Source organism: Tursiops truncatus, chromosome 19, assembly GCF_011762595.2.
Source record: "Tursiops truncatus isolate mTurTru1 chromosome 19, mTurTru1.mat.Y, whole genome shotgun sequence".
Taxonomy (NCBI): Eukaryota; Metazoa; Chordata; class Mammalia; order Artiodactyla; family Delphinidae; genus Tursiops; species Tursiops truncatus.
This window is the reverse complement of record NC_047052.1, coordinates 19,494,791-19,508,745: the sequence shown is the minus strand read 5'-3', so window position 1 is coordinate 19,508,745 and position 13,955 is coordinate 19,494,791. Positions and strand designations below refer to the sequence as shown.

At 44.8% G+C, this 13,955-nt stretch overlaps 1 protein-coding gene across 3 annotated transcripts in view; it reads right to left on the bottom strand.

The window, feature by feature from the left end:
* DYNC1LI2 (dynein cytoplasmic 1 light intermediate chain 2) overlaps positions 1-13,955 on the bottom strand; it is a 28,940-nt gene that overhangs the window by 8,924 nt on the left and 6,061 nt on the right. Inside the window, exons 4-12 of one of the 3 annotated variants that reach the window (XM_004323256.4) lie at positions 13,457-13,687; positions 7,803-7,972; positions 6,993-7,086; positions 5,645-5,780; positions 3,381-3,492; positions 2,666-2,725; positions 1,870-1,911; positions 1,348-1,465; positions 405-521 (exon numbers count right to left, since the gene is read on the bottom strand). In XM_004323256.4, the coding sequence (XP_004323304.3) occupies positions 405-521; positions 1,348-1,465; positions 1,870-1,911; positions 2,666-2,725; positions 3,381-3,492; positions 5,645-5,780; positions 6,993-7,086; positions 7,803-7,972; positions 13,457-13,687 (1,080 nt within the window). The remainder of the gene's footprint in view (positions 1-404; positions 522-1,347; positions 1,466-1,869; positions 1,912-2,665; positions 2,726-3,380; positions 3,493-5,644; positions 5,781-6,992; positions 7,087-7,802; positions 7,973-13,456; positions 13,688-13,955) is intronic. The other 2 variants (XM_019935713.3, XM_019935714.3) reach the window with 2 other exon arrangements.

The window sequence follows — 13,955 nt, the reverse complement described above, 5'->3', positions numbered from 1 at the left end:
TAAATAAAATGTCAATGGTACACTCTAGACCATGACTTCCAATGGACAGAACTTCTACACCTGGCCCATGTACTGGGCTGACCAAAAAGTTCGTTACGTAAGATGTTACAGAAAAACCCGAACGAACTTTTTGGCCAGCCCAATATTTAGGATCTACCTCAACTCAGCCAACAGTCAGTTCTTGAGAACCTGAATATACATAAATCCCACCTTATAAGTATCAAGAAACATGCATGGTAATAAGGTAATCCTACTGTAAAGTATACTGCTCAGTGTAAGGTGGAAATCTGTTCAGAACATCAAGGGGTCCGCAGGTCAGTGAAAGCAGACACTCCTGTCCACCACCCCACCTTCCAGCACTCCTTGATCACAAGGGTCCTAAGTCTTTGGGGGCCCTTCAGTACCTGACTTCTTGGCTGTGCCCTGCACCCCACCAGCACCAGGACTTCCAGGAGAGCCTGTTTTTTTACTCAACAGACTATTGAAGAAGCTGGCCAACACCCCTTCACTTGCTGCATTATCTAAGGAAACATTAAGAAAAAAAGCATCACACAAACTGAATGACCCAATTAAACAGCAACAAACTATTTTTCAGCTTGGAATTATCCATTTGTGGTTATGATCTTCCTGGGATACTGAGCAGATTCATTCACTATGATGCCTTATACATTGCCACTGCTAAGGCTGATTATGTGTTAGCATAATTAATAAGTGGAAACCTGTTTAGATTTCCCACCTGTTCAGAGGCATAATAGATAACCTGTGCTCCATATCATCTCCCTGTCCATGAGGCAGTGTTTTTCAAAGTTTTATAAGCCCGTAACGTTCCAAAGCTGCTGTGAAAAGTTCTTATTCAGAATAGAAGACAGTCATCGAACATGCAAGAACTAAATATAATTTGAGCGTTTTACTGCAGCCAACATCTTGGGGTGTTATTAAGTCACTGGGGTAAGGGCTACTTAAACTAGTAAGTAACTGAGCTTGACAAAACAAGTGACAATTCATAAATGGTAATAATATAAACCTAATAAGCAACAAAACCGAGAACTCAAAATATACATTTTAAAGTGACTTCTTATGCTGTATTCTTCTCTGAATATAGAGGCCTAACCAAGGTCTTAAACAAAGCCAGGTGCAAGGGCCACCAATTCCAACAAAGGAAGAGGCCTTGGTCTCTGCCAACCATGAACTCCCTCTCTGAGAGAGAGGAAGTGGGAAGCAGCCCTTCTTGGGAAAGAAAACAGCTCAGCTGCCTTGAGTCTCCACCTTCCAAACCCAGCTACTCAGCCCCTAAAGTAGGAACGAGGCCTAGGACTAAACCACTCTCCAAAGAGACAGGATACATACTTTTGATGTTTGGGTCCGGCTTCTTTACTGATGTGCCTGGGGAGGCACTAGGCACGCTGGCTGGCCCTCCCCGGCCCTGGGTTCTTGGAGAGCCAGAGGGTCCTCTTGCAGGGGATTCCTAAGTCCAAAACCAGCCCAAGTCACACACAGGCATAAAAATAACAGAAGGTACATATTCCAAAAATGAAGACATGCTTCTGCAGGGTATTTTTCACAGTCTAGGGAGAAGGGTGGCAGGAATGGGAGTTTGTGCCCAGCTCAGTCCCTTTTTTAGATCCCAATTTCTCCTGAGAGAAGAGATACCAAGATAACAAAACCCGTTCACTCTAATTCCCAGAGCTGTATTCCTTCATTAGACATTTTCTGAGTTCCTACCATGTTCCTGGCCCTGGGCTTTTAGAGGGACCAAATTCCCTCCGAATATACAAAAGCTCACACAAATGTAAGCTCTCACAAATAATGGTATAAAGTTTGAAGACATGACATTGGGTCTTGACCCTCTGTTTAGTTTAAGGTACTCACGGAGGCTCTCGTGGGTGTGGCTGGCTGCTTGGCAAGGAGTGACTGCAAAGAGAGGGACACACCGATCATTAACCAAGGCCTGCAGAGTGTACTGAAGGTCCGGAGAAACACTTCCAAGTATTCCACTAGAGGGCACCATTAACAACAACCAAGTCAGAGGTTCTACACTATAAATGCAAAATATTTAAATTGAGCAATTTGGTATATGGTGAACAAAAAATATTCCCAGTAACCAGTTTTGAAACTAAAGAAGCAATGAGAGCACAAAAGGAAAAGTTGGTAAAAAAAAAAACATCAACACCCCCTGCTGACCTGCCTGCATCATCAGGCAAACCCGTGATGTGTCTAACACCACTCTCAGTGAAACAGAAAGGTGGGACTGGGTCTGCATTCTGAACTGTCAGCTTGGGTTTACTCTCCTCACCTACATAATGTGTATATCAGCTCACCTGCCTTCACGTACAGGGCTCTGTGGGACTATGTGAACTAACGGAAGTGAGGTCAGGGCGTCTGGTAAACTGTCAACATGGGAAATACTACGCCAGACAATCTACATTTGCAGACAGAGCAGGTACTTAATAAGATACTAAGCCTATCACTGTAGGAGAATCTGCAAGGCAGGAAGGGGATCCCCTGAGGGGCCCCCTACCCTGTACCAATCCTAGAAACGGGAGAGAACAAGAACTGGTGGCAACCCCTTTGTCCCTGCAAGCTCTTTGTGATACCCCCACTTCATGCCAGGGAGCTGGTTTCATTCATGAGAAGGCCTCTGCTCTGGCCTCACTGGTCTTCTTACCTGTTGCTTCATTAGGAACACCTGCTCATCCTCCGCTGCCAACTCTTTGTCGTGGACCAGCTGTGAAGTGAAGTGACACACTCATTTGTGGTCATAGACCAAGAACACCCCCAACTACTTGTCAAAATTCATGCTGAAAGGAGAATCTTGTGCTCATGTCTCAACATGGGTTTGGGGAGTCCCTGCGGAGACTGCAGAGGTCAAGTCTTTCTAGCCTGGCAAAGACCCTGTTCCAAGACCAGCCTTGGCATATGGCCAAATGACATTTTTAAGTCTGGCAGGTTCTAAACAATACCTCCCAGATCCGGGTCTGCAGGTGATCACAGGAGCAAGTGGGATCTACTAACAGTAATCCAGAGGCAGCAGTGGCAGTCCATCACTCATGCTGTGCCACCCAGAGCCAATTACATAACACGATTTCATCTAAAGACTTTTTTTAAAAGGCCCTTGGATTATTTCTTTTTACCCCCCCAAATGGTTCAATGTGTAAGACTTGTTTCTTTATGTTTCTTTTCCCATGAAAAAAACCTACAACTATTTCTTTTTTTTTTTTTTTGGTGGTTGAGGGGGGAGGCCACGCTGCGCAGCTTGTGGGATCTTAGTTCCCTGACCAGGGATCGAACCCAGTCACTCGGCAGTGAAAGCGCAGAGTCCCAACCACTGAGCCGCTGGGGAATTCCCCACCTGCAACTCTTAAAGTGATTGATTTTGGTACCTTTCTCACAGGAGGTTTCACAATAAAGTCTTCATATGCATCTTCTGGCTTCACAGTTGTGAAATTTTCATGTAAAATAGCTATTTTCTTTTCATTGTCCCAGCCTGCAGGTCTAAAGGCAAAGACACAGAGACTGACTTGCTTTTTCTGGGACTGCCTTATGGAATACTCAGCACACCGGGTTAGAGAGGACTCCTGGCTGAGATCCTTTCCCACAAGTTCTGGTCTGCAGTTGCTGGGCCGGCTTGTAGCTTTTGGCAGACAAGCCAATATTCACTGCAAGTGTAGTCCATCAGCTCAACCTCACAGGTCCTGCTCCATACTGAGTTCATGAGGCCCAAGGCCTAAGGAGCCAGAGCGAGATCTTACTGACTATACATGCTGACCCACAGGAAGTGTTCAGAGCTTTTCCACAACTCTGCTGAGAAGAACAAGGACACAATGGGGCCCTTTTCTGACAGAGTGGAGAATACAGAGCAACACATAGGATAGAGCTCAGGATAGGGCTGTTTCTCTGGGCTTTGGTATGAAGACACCCCTGTGAGCTGTTTCTCTGAGAACTCTTCTGACAACAGTTTTCTTATGGATTGGTTAATTTTACTGATGTGTGAATATGTACCCTGGAGCCAAGGGGAGTAGCAGGACCTGCACTATCCTGGGCCTCAAACCAGAGGGACACAAGTTCTTGAGGATCCTATGTGGGAGCTGCCCAGCTTGACATCGCAGGGCAGGATGGCACCCAGGTTCCATTAAGCTAAGCTGCAGCCTAGGATAAGGAACAATTGTAAAATGCCCTATATGACATACTTTTATCTAGAAGCTCTTAAAGATGGCAACTGATTGTTCCCACAGGCTTCTCATTCTCCATCCAACTCCTGCTCCACAGCTCTAGAACCAAGAAGGTGCTTAGCCAGGGCTCTCCACCCCAATGGCTCCGACGACTTCACTGGCTCCCCAACAGGCAACTACCAACAGGACCAAAGGTGCAAAGGGACAGAGCATGACCAAGATACTGCCATGACCTGTGTCACCTTCAGAAGCTCTGAGCTTCTTCTCCACTCCAGACCAGCCCTGAACACATCCAGTCTCCCTGATCCTCCCTCTCCTCAGGATCACAAGTGATTTGGGTACTGACTGACTCCAAAAGCATACCACTCACTGAGAGCTTGTGGCTTTGGTGCTGGCCTGACTGCTCTAGACAACAATTCTCTAAAATCAGTCTAAGTCTCTTGTCTGCTGTCTGGGAAGAGCCCAAGTGAGGCTCTCCCTAAATGTTGAGGAGGCAGCCTATTCGGTCCTGAGAGCTCTCAGCTTTCACACCTTCAGTCTTCTCCCAGACTCTCCCACCCTTCCACTCCTTCTGGCCTGCCTGGGACGCACCACTCACCCTCCCAGCATTACTCCTCTGCTCTCCCTGCCACATTGTCTCTACTACCCCAGTACTGCCCTACCCCTCCTCGGCTGTGTGTGTCCATTAAAGTGCCATGTGCAGGGACCACATCTCATTCATTTCTGCCCTCAGCATAGAACCTGGTCTCCGAGGAAGTGCTCAGTATTTGTTGAACGAACTGTAATTCTTTCTTAAGAGGATATCTAAGCCTAAAAGCATGATTCTAGCACAAGTCCTCTCAGGGACCACACCTTCAACATTTACTTATGCATGAACAACACCCACCATTCTCCACTGAGAGAATGACACAAATTAGGACTAACAGGTATCCAAGTCTCTGCCCAGGACAATCAGCCCCAGTGGCTCCTCAAATGTGAAACACCAGAAACACAACAGGCGTTCAGTACAGCCAAAGCCCAAGCTGATGGGATGCGAAGGAGGGCGTAGGCAGTCATCCCTGCCAATGGATGCCAATAAACCAGATGCTTCAACGGAAAACGTTCAGAATCCTCAAAGCACCAATTCCCTATACTGCAACTCCCTCACTCAGCCGGTATTCTATCAGAGTTGACAGTAAGTGGCAAAAATGTTTTAGCAACTTGCTCTCAATGAAGAAAGGCAGCACCCCTAACCTCACTCCACCCAGTTCCCCCAGACTGGAAGCAGAATGGCAACTAATCTGGAAAAGAGCAGAGATGGAAAGGTGGGTGTATATATCCCCTGTGAGGTCCAACTCCAAGCACTTTGCCCCAAGGTAGTAGAAAGCTGTCTGTATAAGAGAGAGACAGAGCCATCTTACTTGGAAGGACAGAATGTAAAGAGCAAATGTACCAGGAAGAGAAGCGTTTGAAAGCATCACCTATAAAGAACTCACATAAAAACTGCTTCCTTTTCCACAACTAAGGCAGGCGTGGTAAAGTGGAAACCATATGTTTTATGAACTATGTACTTATACAACAAGTCGAGGTTTTTCTCTTCCTTCACTGATGTGTAAATCAAGGCCGCTCCATCTAATCAATCTGCTTAAGGAAAACCAATTCACTGCAAGAGGAGACAAAAGCAAATACATACAAGCACAATCCTCAAAGTACTAGTCACAGGATACTCAGTTTTTGATCAACACACAATTAATAGAAAGTGTTAAAATGTTAAGAACTAAAAAGGTAATAGTAGCAGAAGAAGCAGGTCAAAAGCATAAAGCATGTTGATAGCGGGCCACGTAGTTCATTTCTGAACATGTAAACTGTTGTCTTCTGACCCATCAGGTTGCGTCCCAGTCAACTTAATGGTTCTGAGGGTAGCCCAGGAAAACCCTCAGCATATCCAGGGTACACAGATTCTTTCCTAGACAGATGCCCACATGTGATCAAGTTGGTCATTAAGCATATAAGAGTTGGGTACCTACATGTTATTGGCACCCTCCACTGAGCTGGACAAGCTTAAGAGCCCAAAGGAAGTAGTGGAGCCCACCCTTACCCTCCCCCGCCCAGGATGTGTGATGATGGCACCAACTGCTATTGGATTTTTACAGAAACAAGACTCAAAAGTCTGCTGACACAGCACCTCTCTCACGGACAGCACAAAACATAAACATAAAGGAAACCCTGTAGCAGCCAAAACACTATCATGTTGGATAATTAACCTCTTCTATAAAAAACGCAAAGTTTAAAAATATTTCCAAGATATGATAAAAATAATTTGCAATAAAAGTATCACATATCAGCTTTCTTCTTAATACAAAAGCCTATCAAATGTACACCATTAAAAATAAAAAGTGATCAAAAATAGGCAAAAATTATTAAGTCTCAAATTCCAACACAGTAAACTTTCAGAAAGTAAAATGATGTATACCACGGGTTCCCAACCCCGGGTCCACAGACCAGTATTGGTCCTCAGCCTGTTAGGAACCGGGCCACAAAGCAGGAGGTGAGTGGTGGGCAAGTGAGTGAAGTTTCATCTGCCGCTCCCCATCGATCGCATTACTGCCTGAACCCTCCCCTGCCCCCCATGGTCCGTGGAAAAACTGTCTTCCACGAAACCGGTCTCTGGTGCCCAAAAGGTTGGGGACCGCTGATGTACACAGTTTCACCCTGGCAAAAAACTATTCTGGATTCAGGAAGTACTTTATCTCTTTGAAGATGCCCCATCTGGAGGAAGCCTGGATTAGCACACACAGAAGGGAGCCTGTGCCCCTGGGCCCCAACACAGCGCCCCAAGGATACACTGGAGGCAGAACCTCCGTAGGTGTGACTGGATGAAGTCAAAGTGCTCGTCCCTGTAATCATGCTCCTTCTCCAGGACACTCACCGCATCACACTGCAGGTAAGATAGAAAGAGAAAGGAGTCATCTTTTTGCCTCTCTGCCTGCTAAGGATGGGAACACTGTCTTTGTTAGTAATAAAGTATCATGGCTTCAAAGGCGGCGGCCATGGGACTTCCCTGGTGGTACAATGGTTAAGACTCCGCGCTCCCAATGCAGGGGGCCCGGGTTCAATCTCTGGTCAGGGAAATAGATCGTACATTCATGCTGCAACTAAGAGTTTGCATGCCACAACTAAGGAGCCCGCCAACCACAACTAAGATCCAGAGCAACCAAAATAAATAAATTAATTTAAAAAAAAAAAAGGCGGCAGCCACAGCCCAAAGTCCAAGCATTAATTAAATAAATAGACAAGAGTGAAAAGCCACTGGAGATTCTTCTTTCATCCTGGGCCTCGGTTTCCACATCTATAAAGTAGGGATATGATAGCCCTGATCACCTCACAGTTGCTCTAAGCATCAAACAAGGTCACATCAAGAAACAGGCCCACTGGACATGGCTGTGCACTGCACACTCCACAGGGCTCCATTCTCACAGAATATGATGTGAATGGCACATGCTGCAGTTGGGCAACCTAGTGGCTCTGACTAGGATCAAAGAACTTTTGAAACCCCCCATTTTTTTGTTTGTTCTTTATTGGATTTTTTTTCTTAATGCATTTTATTTGCTGCACTGCCAAACCCAGCCAAGCGTACAATTCCCTGGCACACACCTTTGTGCACACCACCAACACTGGGATCCCCAGGTTATGAGTCAGCACGTTGTTACCAAGAGGCAGGGCAACATTTTCTTCATCAGGACCTGAGGTCAGAGGCCCTCTTCTCTGTGGGGAACCTTGACAACCTTCCTCAGGCTCAACATAGTCTTGAAAATCTTTCACAACTACAGGTGAAAAAGAAAAAGAAAATTACACACACACACACACAATAAAAAATGCACATGCCAGCTTTAGAAAACTGAAGCAGGTAGTAATAAGCACAAAACATAAAGAGTTGTGACAAACTTCCTAACTGCATCTGACTTAACTGCAATATTAGGGATTTAGGGATGGTGATACAAAACCGCAATTCTGACATTTTCAGTCAGTCTGAGCAGTATAACTTCAGAGCAGTAAAGATATTCCCCCGGTCATCTTTAATTGTATCTAACTCTTAACAATTAAACAGGTTTTTAAAAACTCCTAAGGCTTCAATAGTTCCTACTATGAAAAACAAAACAAAACACTTTTTTTGGACCATGCTGCAAGGCTTGCAGGATCTTAGTCCCGCTACCAGGGATTGAACCCAGGCCATGGCAGTGAAAGAGCCAAGTCCTAATCACTGGACCACCAGGGAATTCCCAACACTTTTCCTATATATTTTACATTTTCAAATATTAGGATAGTCGAACTGTGTTACTTCAACAGACGGGACCACTAGAATACGTTACAACTTATAAAACTCCTCAGAGTTCTCATCAGAACCACCTGAATTACCAAGAACATGCTGTTTCCATACAGCTGAGGTGCGTCCGTGCTAAAGAGCGAGGCTGGACTTACCAGCACCATCTGCATCTCATCATCCTCACTCTTGTGGACTCAGTTTCATCTTTAGGAGATCCTGAGTCACATGTGTCACGGACCTGTTCCTGCCTAACACAATAAGGGGTGAGTGATATAACATCTACTTCTTGGCACTATTTTGGCCATGGGTGCAACCCCACAGGAGGGCCTTCAAGCTGAGTGGTCCATGGTCTTGGTTAAGGCAAGTGAACACAAAGTCCACAGACCTGCACCTTTTCCTGGGTGCTTCAAGGTTATATGTCAGGCCAGAGAACAAGGACATGGTGATAAAAGCTACTTCGAGCCGGCAGCTCTACTCTTCTACACACAACATGACTAAAGGACCAAAAGGACTTTTACTCTCATCCACAACATGCTCACTGAGGAAAACACAGACAACTAGATTAAAGAGAATCTAGAGAAAAGTGCATGTACTCTTCTTCAACCACAGAACAGGTTTCGAATATTTTAAAACAGTGAGTCCTCATTTACAAAGACTTTAGGTTATTGTTATATAAGCTTCTGGAATTACCTGGGAGCACAATATCTTTCATATAATACTGGGAAAAAACCACTGCCTAAACCCTAAAGCACAGATATAACATTTCATCTCTACAACTTCTCTTTAATTAAGCTCATTCATATAATTTCATTGCCAATATAAATAATCTACTCATGGGACTTCCCTGGAAGTCCAGTGGTTAAGACTCCATGCTTCCAATGCAGGGGGCGCAGGTTCAATCCCTGGTCAGGGAACTAGGATCCTGCATGCCGCGTGGCCAAAAACAAAAAAAAACGCACAAAAACAATCTACTCAAGAGATTTTTTTTTTTAACCATCAGTGCAGTTTATTTCTTCAGATTCAATAAATGAATACTCAAGAGATCTTTACTGCATTGCACTTTGGACAAAAACAGAGAAGCATTTTCTGATGACTGTTGAAGGCTCTTAAGAAATCAAAGGCTCCCACATTTTCTCTCTTTTTTTTTTTTAAATCTGCTTTACTTTAGCTTTAGGGAGCCAAGATTGACACACAAGAAACTGCGCATGTTTAAAATGTAAATCTTATTTTTTTTTTTCTTTCTGGCATGGCTCACAGCTTGCAGGATCTTAGTTCTCCGACAGGGATTGAATCCGGGCCACGGCAGTGAGAGCCTGGAATCCTAACCACTAGGCCACCAGGGGACTCCCTAAATTTGGTATTTTTGACATATGAATACACTCATGAGTCAGTACCACAATCAAGACAGTGCGTTCGGGGGCTTCCCTGGTGGCGCAGTGGTTGAGAGTCCACCTGCCGATGCAGGGGACATGGGTTCGTGCCCCGGTCCGGGAAGATCCCACATGCCGCAGAGCGGTTGGGCCCATGAGCCATGGCCGCTGACCCTGCGCGTCCGGAGCCTGTGCTCCGCAACGGGAGAGGCCACGACAGTGAGAGGCCCGCATACCGCAAAAAAAAAAAAAAAGACAGTGCATTTATCTATCACCCCCAGAAGTTTCCTTGTACCTTTTGGTAATCTATCTTCCCCACCTGTCCTCAACACCATCCCTAACTCCAGGCAACCACTGATCTGCTTTTTTTTTTCAATACAGATGAGTTTGCATTTTCTAGAGTTATAAATGTAATTTATATGTATGTAATTAATTTACATATGTAATTACATTTAAAATATAATTGAGAATATGTACTCTTTTTAGTCTTCCCACATTTTCTCTTTAAAAGCATTTTAACAAATCTTCAAGTCAATGAAAAATACAATGGCTTAACTGTCTGGGTAATATCTATAATTGCCCAAGGTCACGTGAGGCACTCAACCGGGCTTCCAAGACAGTGAGCATGGCAGAGCCTGGAACAGGTTACAGGTAAGCTAAGTGACTGTGGGAAGGAAGGCAGGGATGGGGCAGCTCCAGCAGTCTGCTCCACGAACCTCCACTACCCAGCATGCTGTATAAACTCTGCTGTATTCTACACAGGCCATGATATGAAAATGGTTGGGAAACCCTGGGCTAGGCTATTCTCTGAAGGAATGACTGAATTATGGCTATCCAAAAACAGTAGGAAACGCACATGTGTTTTTAATAACTCAGCATTTTAGAAAATAAGCTGGAAGGCAGAGCAAATATTCATAACGGGGGTGGTGAAAAGGAATGATAAAAACATAGTGAGGACTGTGTAATTTGGATAATAAAATGTGCATTTCCCTTAGGGTACACACATACCACAGTATTAGCAGTTTCTCTCTAGGTGGCGGGATGGCCAGTATTTCACAGCAGGGGCCATCAGCCCACCAGGGGCTCCCCTTTAGCATCAGATGGGAGTGGCTATGGGAAGGAGACTGCAGAGTGCCGCCTCTTTCTCTTCTTTTCCCTCCTACCTCATTGATCACCCGTTAGTTCCACAGTTCTGAGAAGACCCAAGAGACTGCACCTAATCTTTTTCCTCTACTTGATAAGCAACTGAAACCCCAGACACAAAGCAGGAAAGACAAGACTAACCTACACACAAGCACCACCTTCTGGCAGCTTTAGGGGTTGCTCTGCCCTCCCCCTCAGACAAACCCTGCAGCCAAGCAGCTGCCACAGATTCAGGACCACTGAGGAACCTAATCCAGAAAGAGACTGGCTGGCCATGGAGCACTTTCCAAACTCAGCAGATTGGAGACTGGTGTTGGATCAGAAAGCAGGTTGGGTGACAGCCCTTTGCTCATTCAATACAATACCTAGAGTCCAATTAATCTGGAAAGTGGGAGTCCTCTAAGCAAGAGGATGGCCAACCACTTTATTAAAATGTAACCTAAAACTAGCACTAACCAAGGCACTCCTTCAACGGGTAACAGAAAGGCGTGAGTACCATTCCAAACACCTCAGAGGAAAAGTGGTGAACACACGAGAGGCTCTCAGAAGGTTAGCCAGAGCCATGAGGCACGGTTGTGGTTCCAGCAATCGCCAGCCGCCCTCCAGTGTCCTCTCCTCTTCCTCCTTACAACCAAACCGAGCACTGATACTTAGAACACACGGCCACACAGACTACATTTCCTTAGGAAATGTCTCCTTAGGAAGACAGCAGGCACACACCCTTCAGCCCTTCTTTGCGTTTCCTCCATCCTGCTGCCTGCAACACAGATGTGAAGGCTGGAGCTCTGGTTGCCAAGAGGAAGAGAACCACACCCTAAAGATGACAAAGCAGTAAGTACAAAGGAGCCAGGGTCCTTGACTTGTCTTCCTCAAGATGCTTTCCAGGCCTGAACTGCCTCTGGATTTCATTCACAGGAGAGAGAAATAAAACCCAGTCTTGTTTAGGCCACTGTTATTTTGGGCTTGTGTCACAAAGCAGCTCAATCTAATCCTAAGCAACACAGACATCAATGACCAAGACCACAAAATAAATTCAGTGTGTCATGGGAGCACAAGCTCCCCAGGAGCGGGCACCTTGTCTGCTGTATGTATCCCCAATGCCTTGAACAGATCTGGCACCAGGCAGACAGTCTCCCTATTTGGGAAAGAAAAACATCCTTGGCTCAATCTCTTCCTTTTTTTGTTTAACAAATCTTTACAAGGTTATAACTCTAGGAAAACAGATTGAGAAACTGAAATCTCCTGTGCATTAACCCACTAGTCTGGGTACGATGGTAAATGCGTAGCGAAAGGAGAACAGCTCTTCAGGCTCTGAACTATTCTCAGAAGTTGTCTTTAGGGTCTCTATTTCAGGGGAAAAATAGGCTTTATCTAGAAAGGTCAGTGTTTGAGGACAGATGTGCTGAGCTGCATAACAATCACTGCAGCACACATGGGTGTCCCAGGAAACACACATGCACACAGTAAACTAAAGAATTCTATGTTAAACTCCCTGTTTTAGCTAATGTAGTCAGGAGCAAGTGAAGTTATGACAGGAAGACACACAGCAAGAAATCTCATTTGAAAAGCACATCAAAATTTCTGAACCCTTCTGCCAGTACGTTTGAAGATCCTGTGTGCCATGCTCCAGAAGCCCTCATTAATTCACTAAAGGGAATGATGTCATCCCGTGGAAATAAGCCAGGCTAAGCCAAGACTGCCCTGGCCAAGACAGCACTGCTGATGCCACAGCTCCAGCCCCTGCCCCTCCCATTTCCCTGGCAAGTGAACAGAAGCTGATGTAACTGCACAGAAGCAACGAAAAGGAAAAACAAGCTTCTGAACCACATTAAGGAAAACAAAACAAAACAAAAAGAACTTCCTTTAAAGTTCTCTGTTCTCAAAAGGGCTTGGATGCCTTGAGTCTTAAAATATCCTTTCATTTTAATGAAAAAAAAAAGAATTTCTTATTTCTAACTAAAATCATATTTGCTGGATCCCCAAAGGAACTAAGGTAGGAACTCAAAGATTTATCTTTTGTGGGTCTTCCTTTAAACGTGTCAACAAGAGGGTCCATAGGACCTCAATGGAAATACAGGGAAATGGACTCAAGCTGCAGAGATCCCAGTAAATCTCTACACCCACTGATACTAACTCAGCAGACCACGAGTTAACAGAACAGCAAAAAGACTCACAGAACTGATCACATTTTGGGGGTGAAGGAAGAACCCTTATTATAAAAGAGAACCAATGAAAATAGTAAGGAATACTGATTTACTTTCTTCAACTGCGACAGCTGAGATAAAGACTGCTTTGAAGACTTTCTGACTACTGAATCTACAAAAGCAAATCTGAAATAAATGGTGCAAACAAAACACAAACACTCTGTAAGGGAAGCTTTGCAGCCTCTTGACACTGTGAAAAGGAAGGTGGCTGGAACCATCCAAAAAGACGAGTGAATTTTCCAATTAAGAAAATCCTGTTTTACTTACACTTCCGTTCCAGCTCCCTCATTTCTTCTGGTGGAATTTTCATTTTATCAATGTGCTCACGTAAAACACTAGCCCATTTCTGTAGAGATTCCATCATAGTCCAAGGCCTAGACATGTCTGCAACAAAAATCACCAGGGTCTCCGGCAAGAATTCAGCAGAAACTGCAAATTTCAGCAGACCTTTGTGATACAAGTCTCCATCCAGAATCCACACATTGCAGCGTGTGTGATCTAAGAAAAGAAGTGAAGCTAAGTTACTGACAATGACCATCAGCACAGCTCAAAGAGCCACATAAGGAAGAACTTAAAGGTGACAGCCACAGAATTCCACACAGAACAGAGACAGAAATCCTAACCAGAAAAGGGTCCAAGTGCTCAGTGGACAGCAACTCTTCATCAAAGTGCCTTGTGAACTGTTTAAACTATAAAATTTTTTAACAACCATAATATACTGTGTCCACATCCAAAAAGATTCCAGCAATGTCTGAGGAGTAAAGAG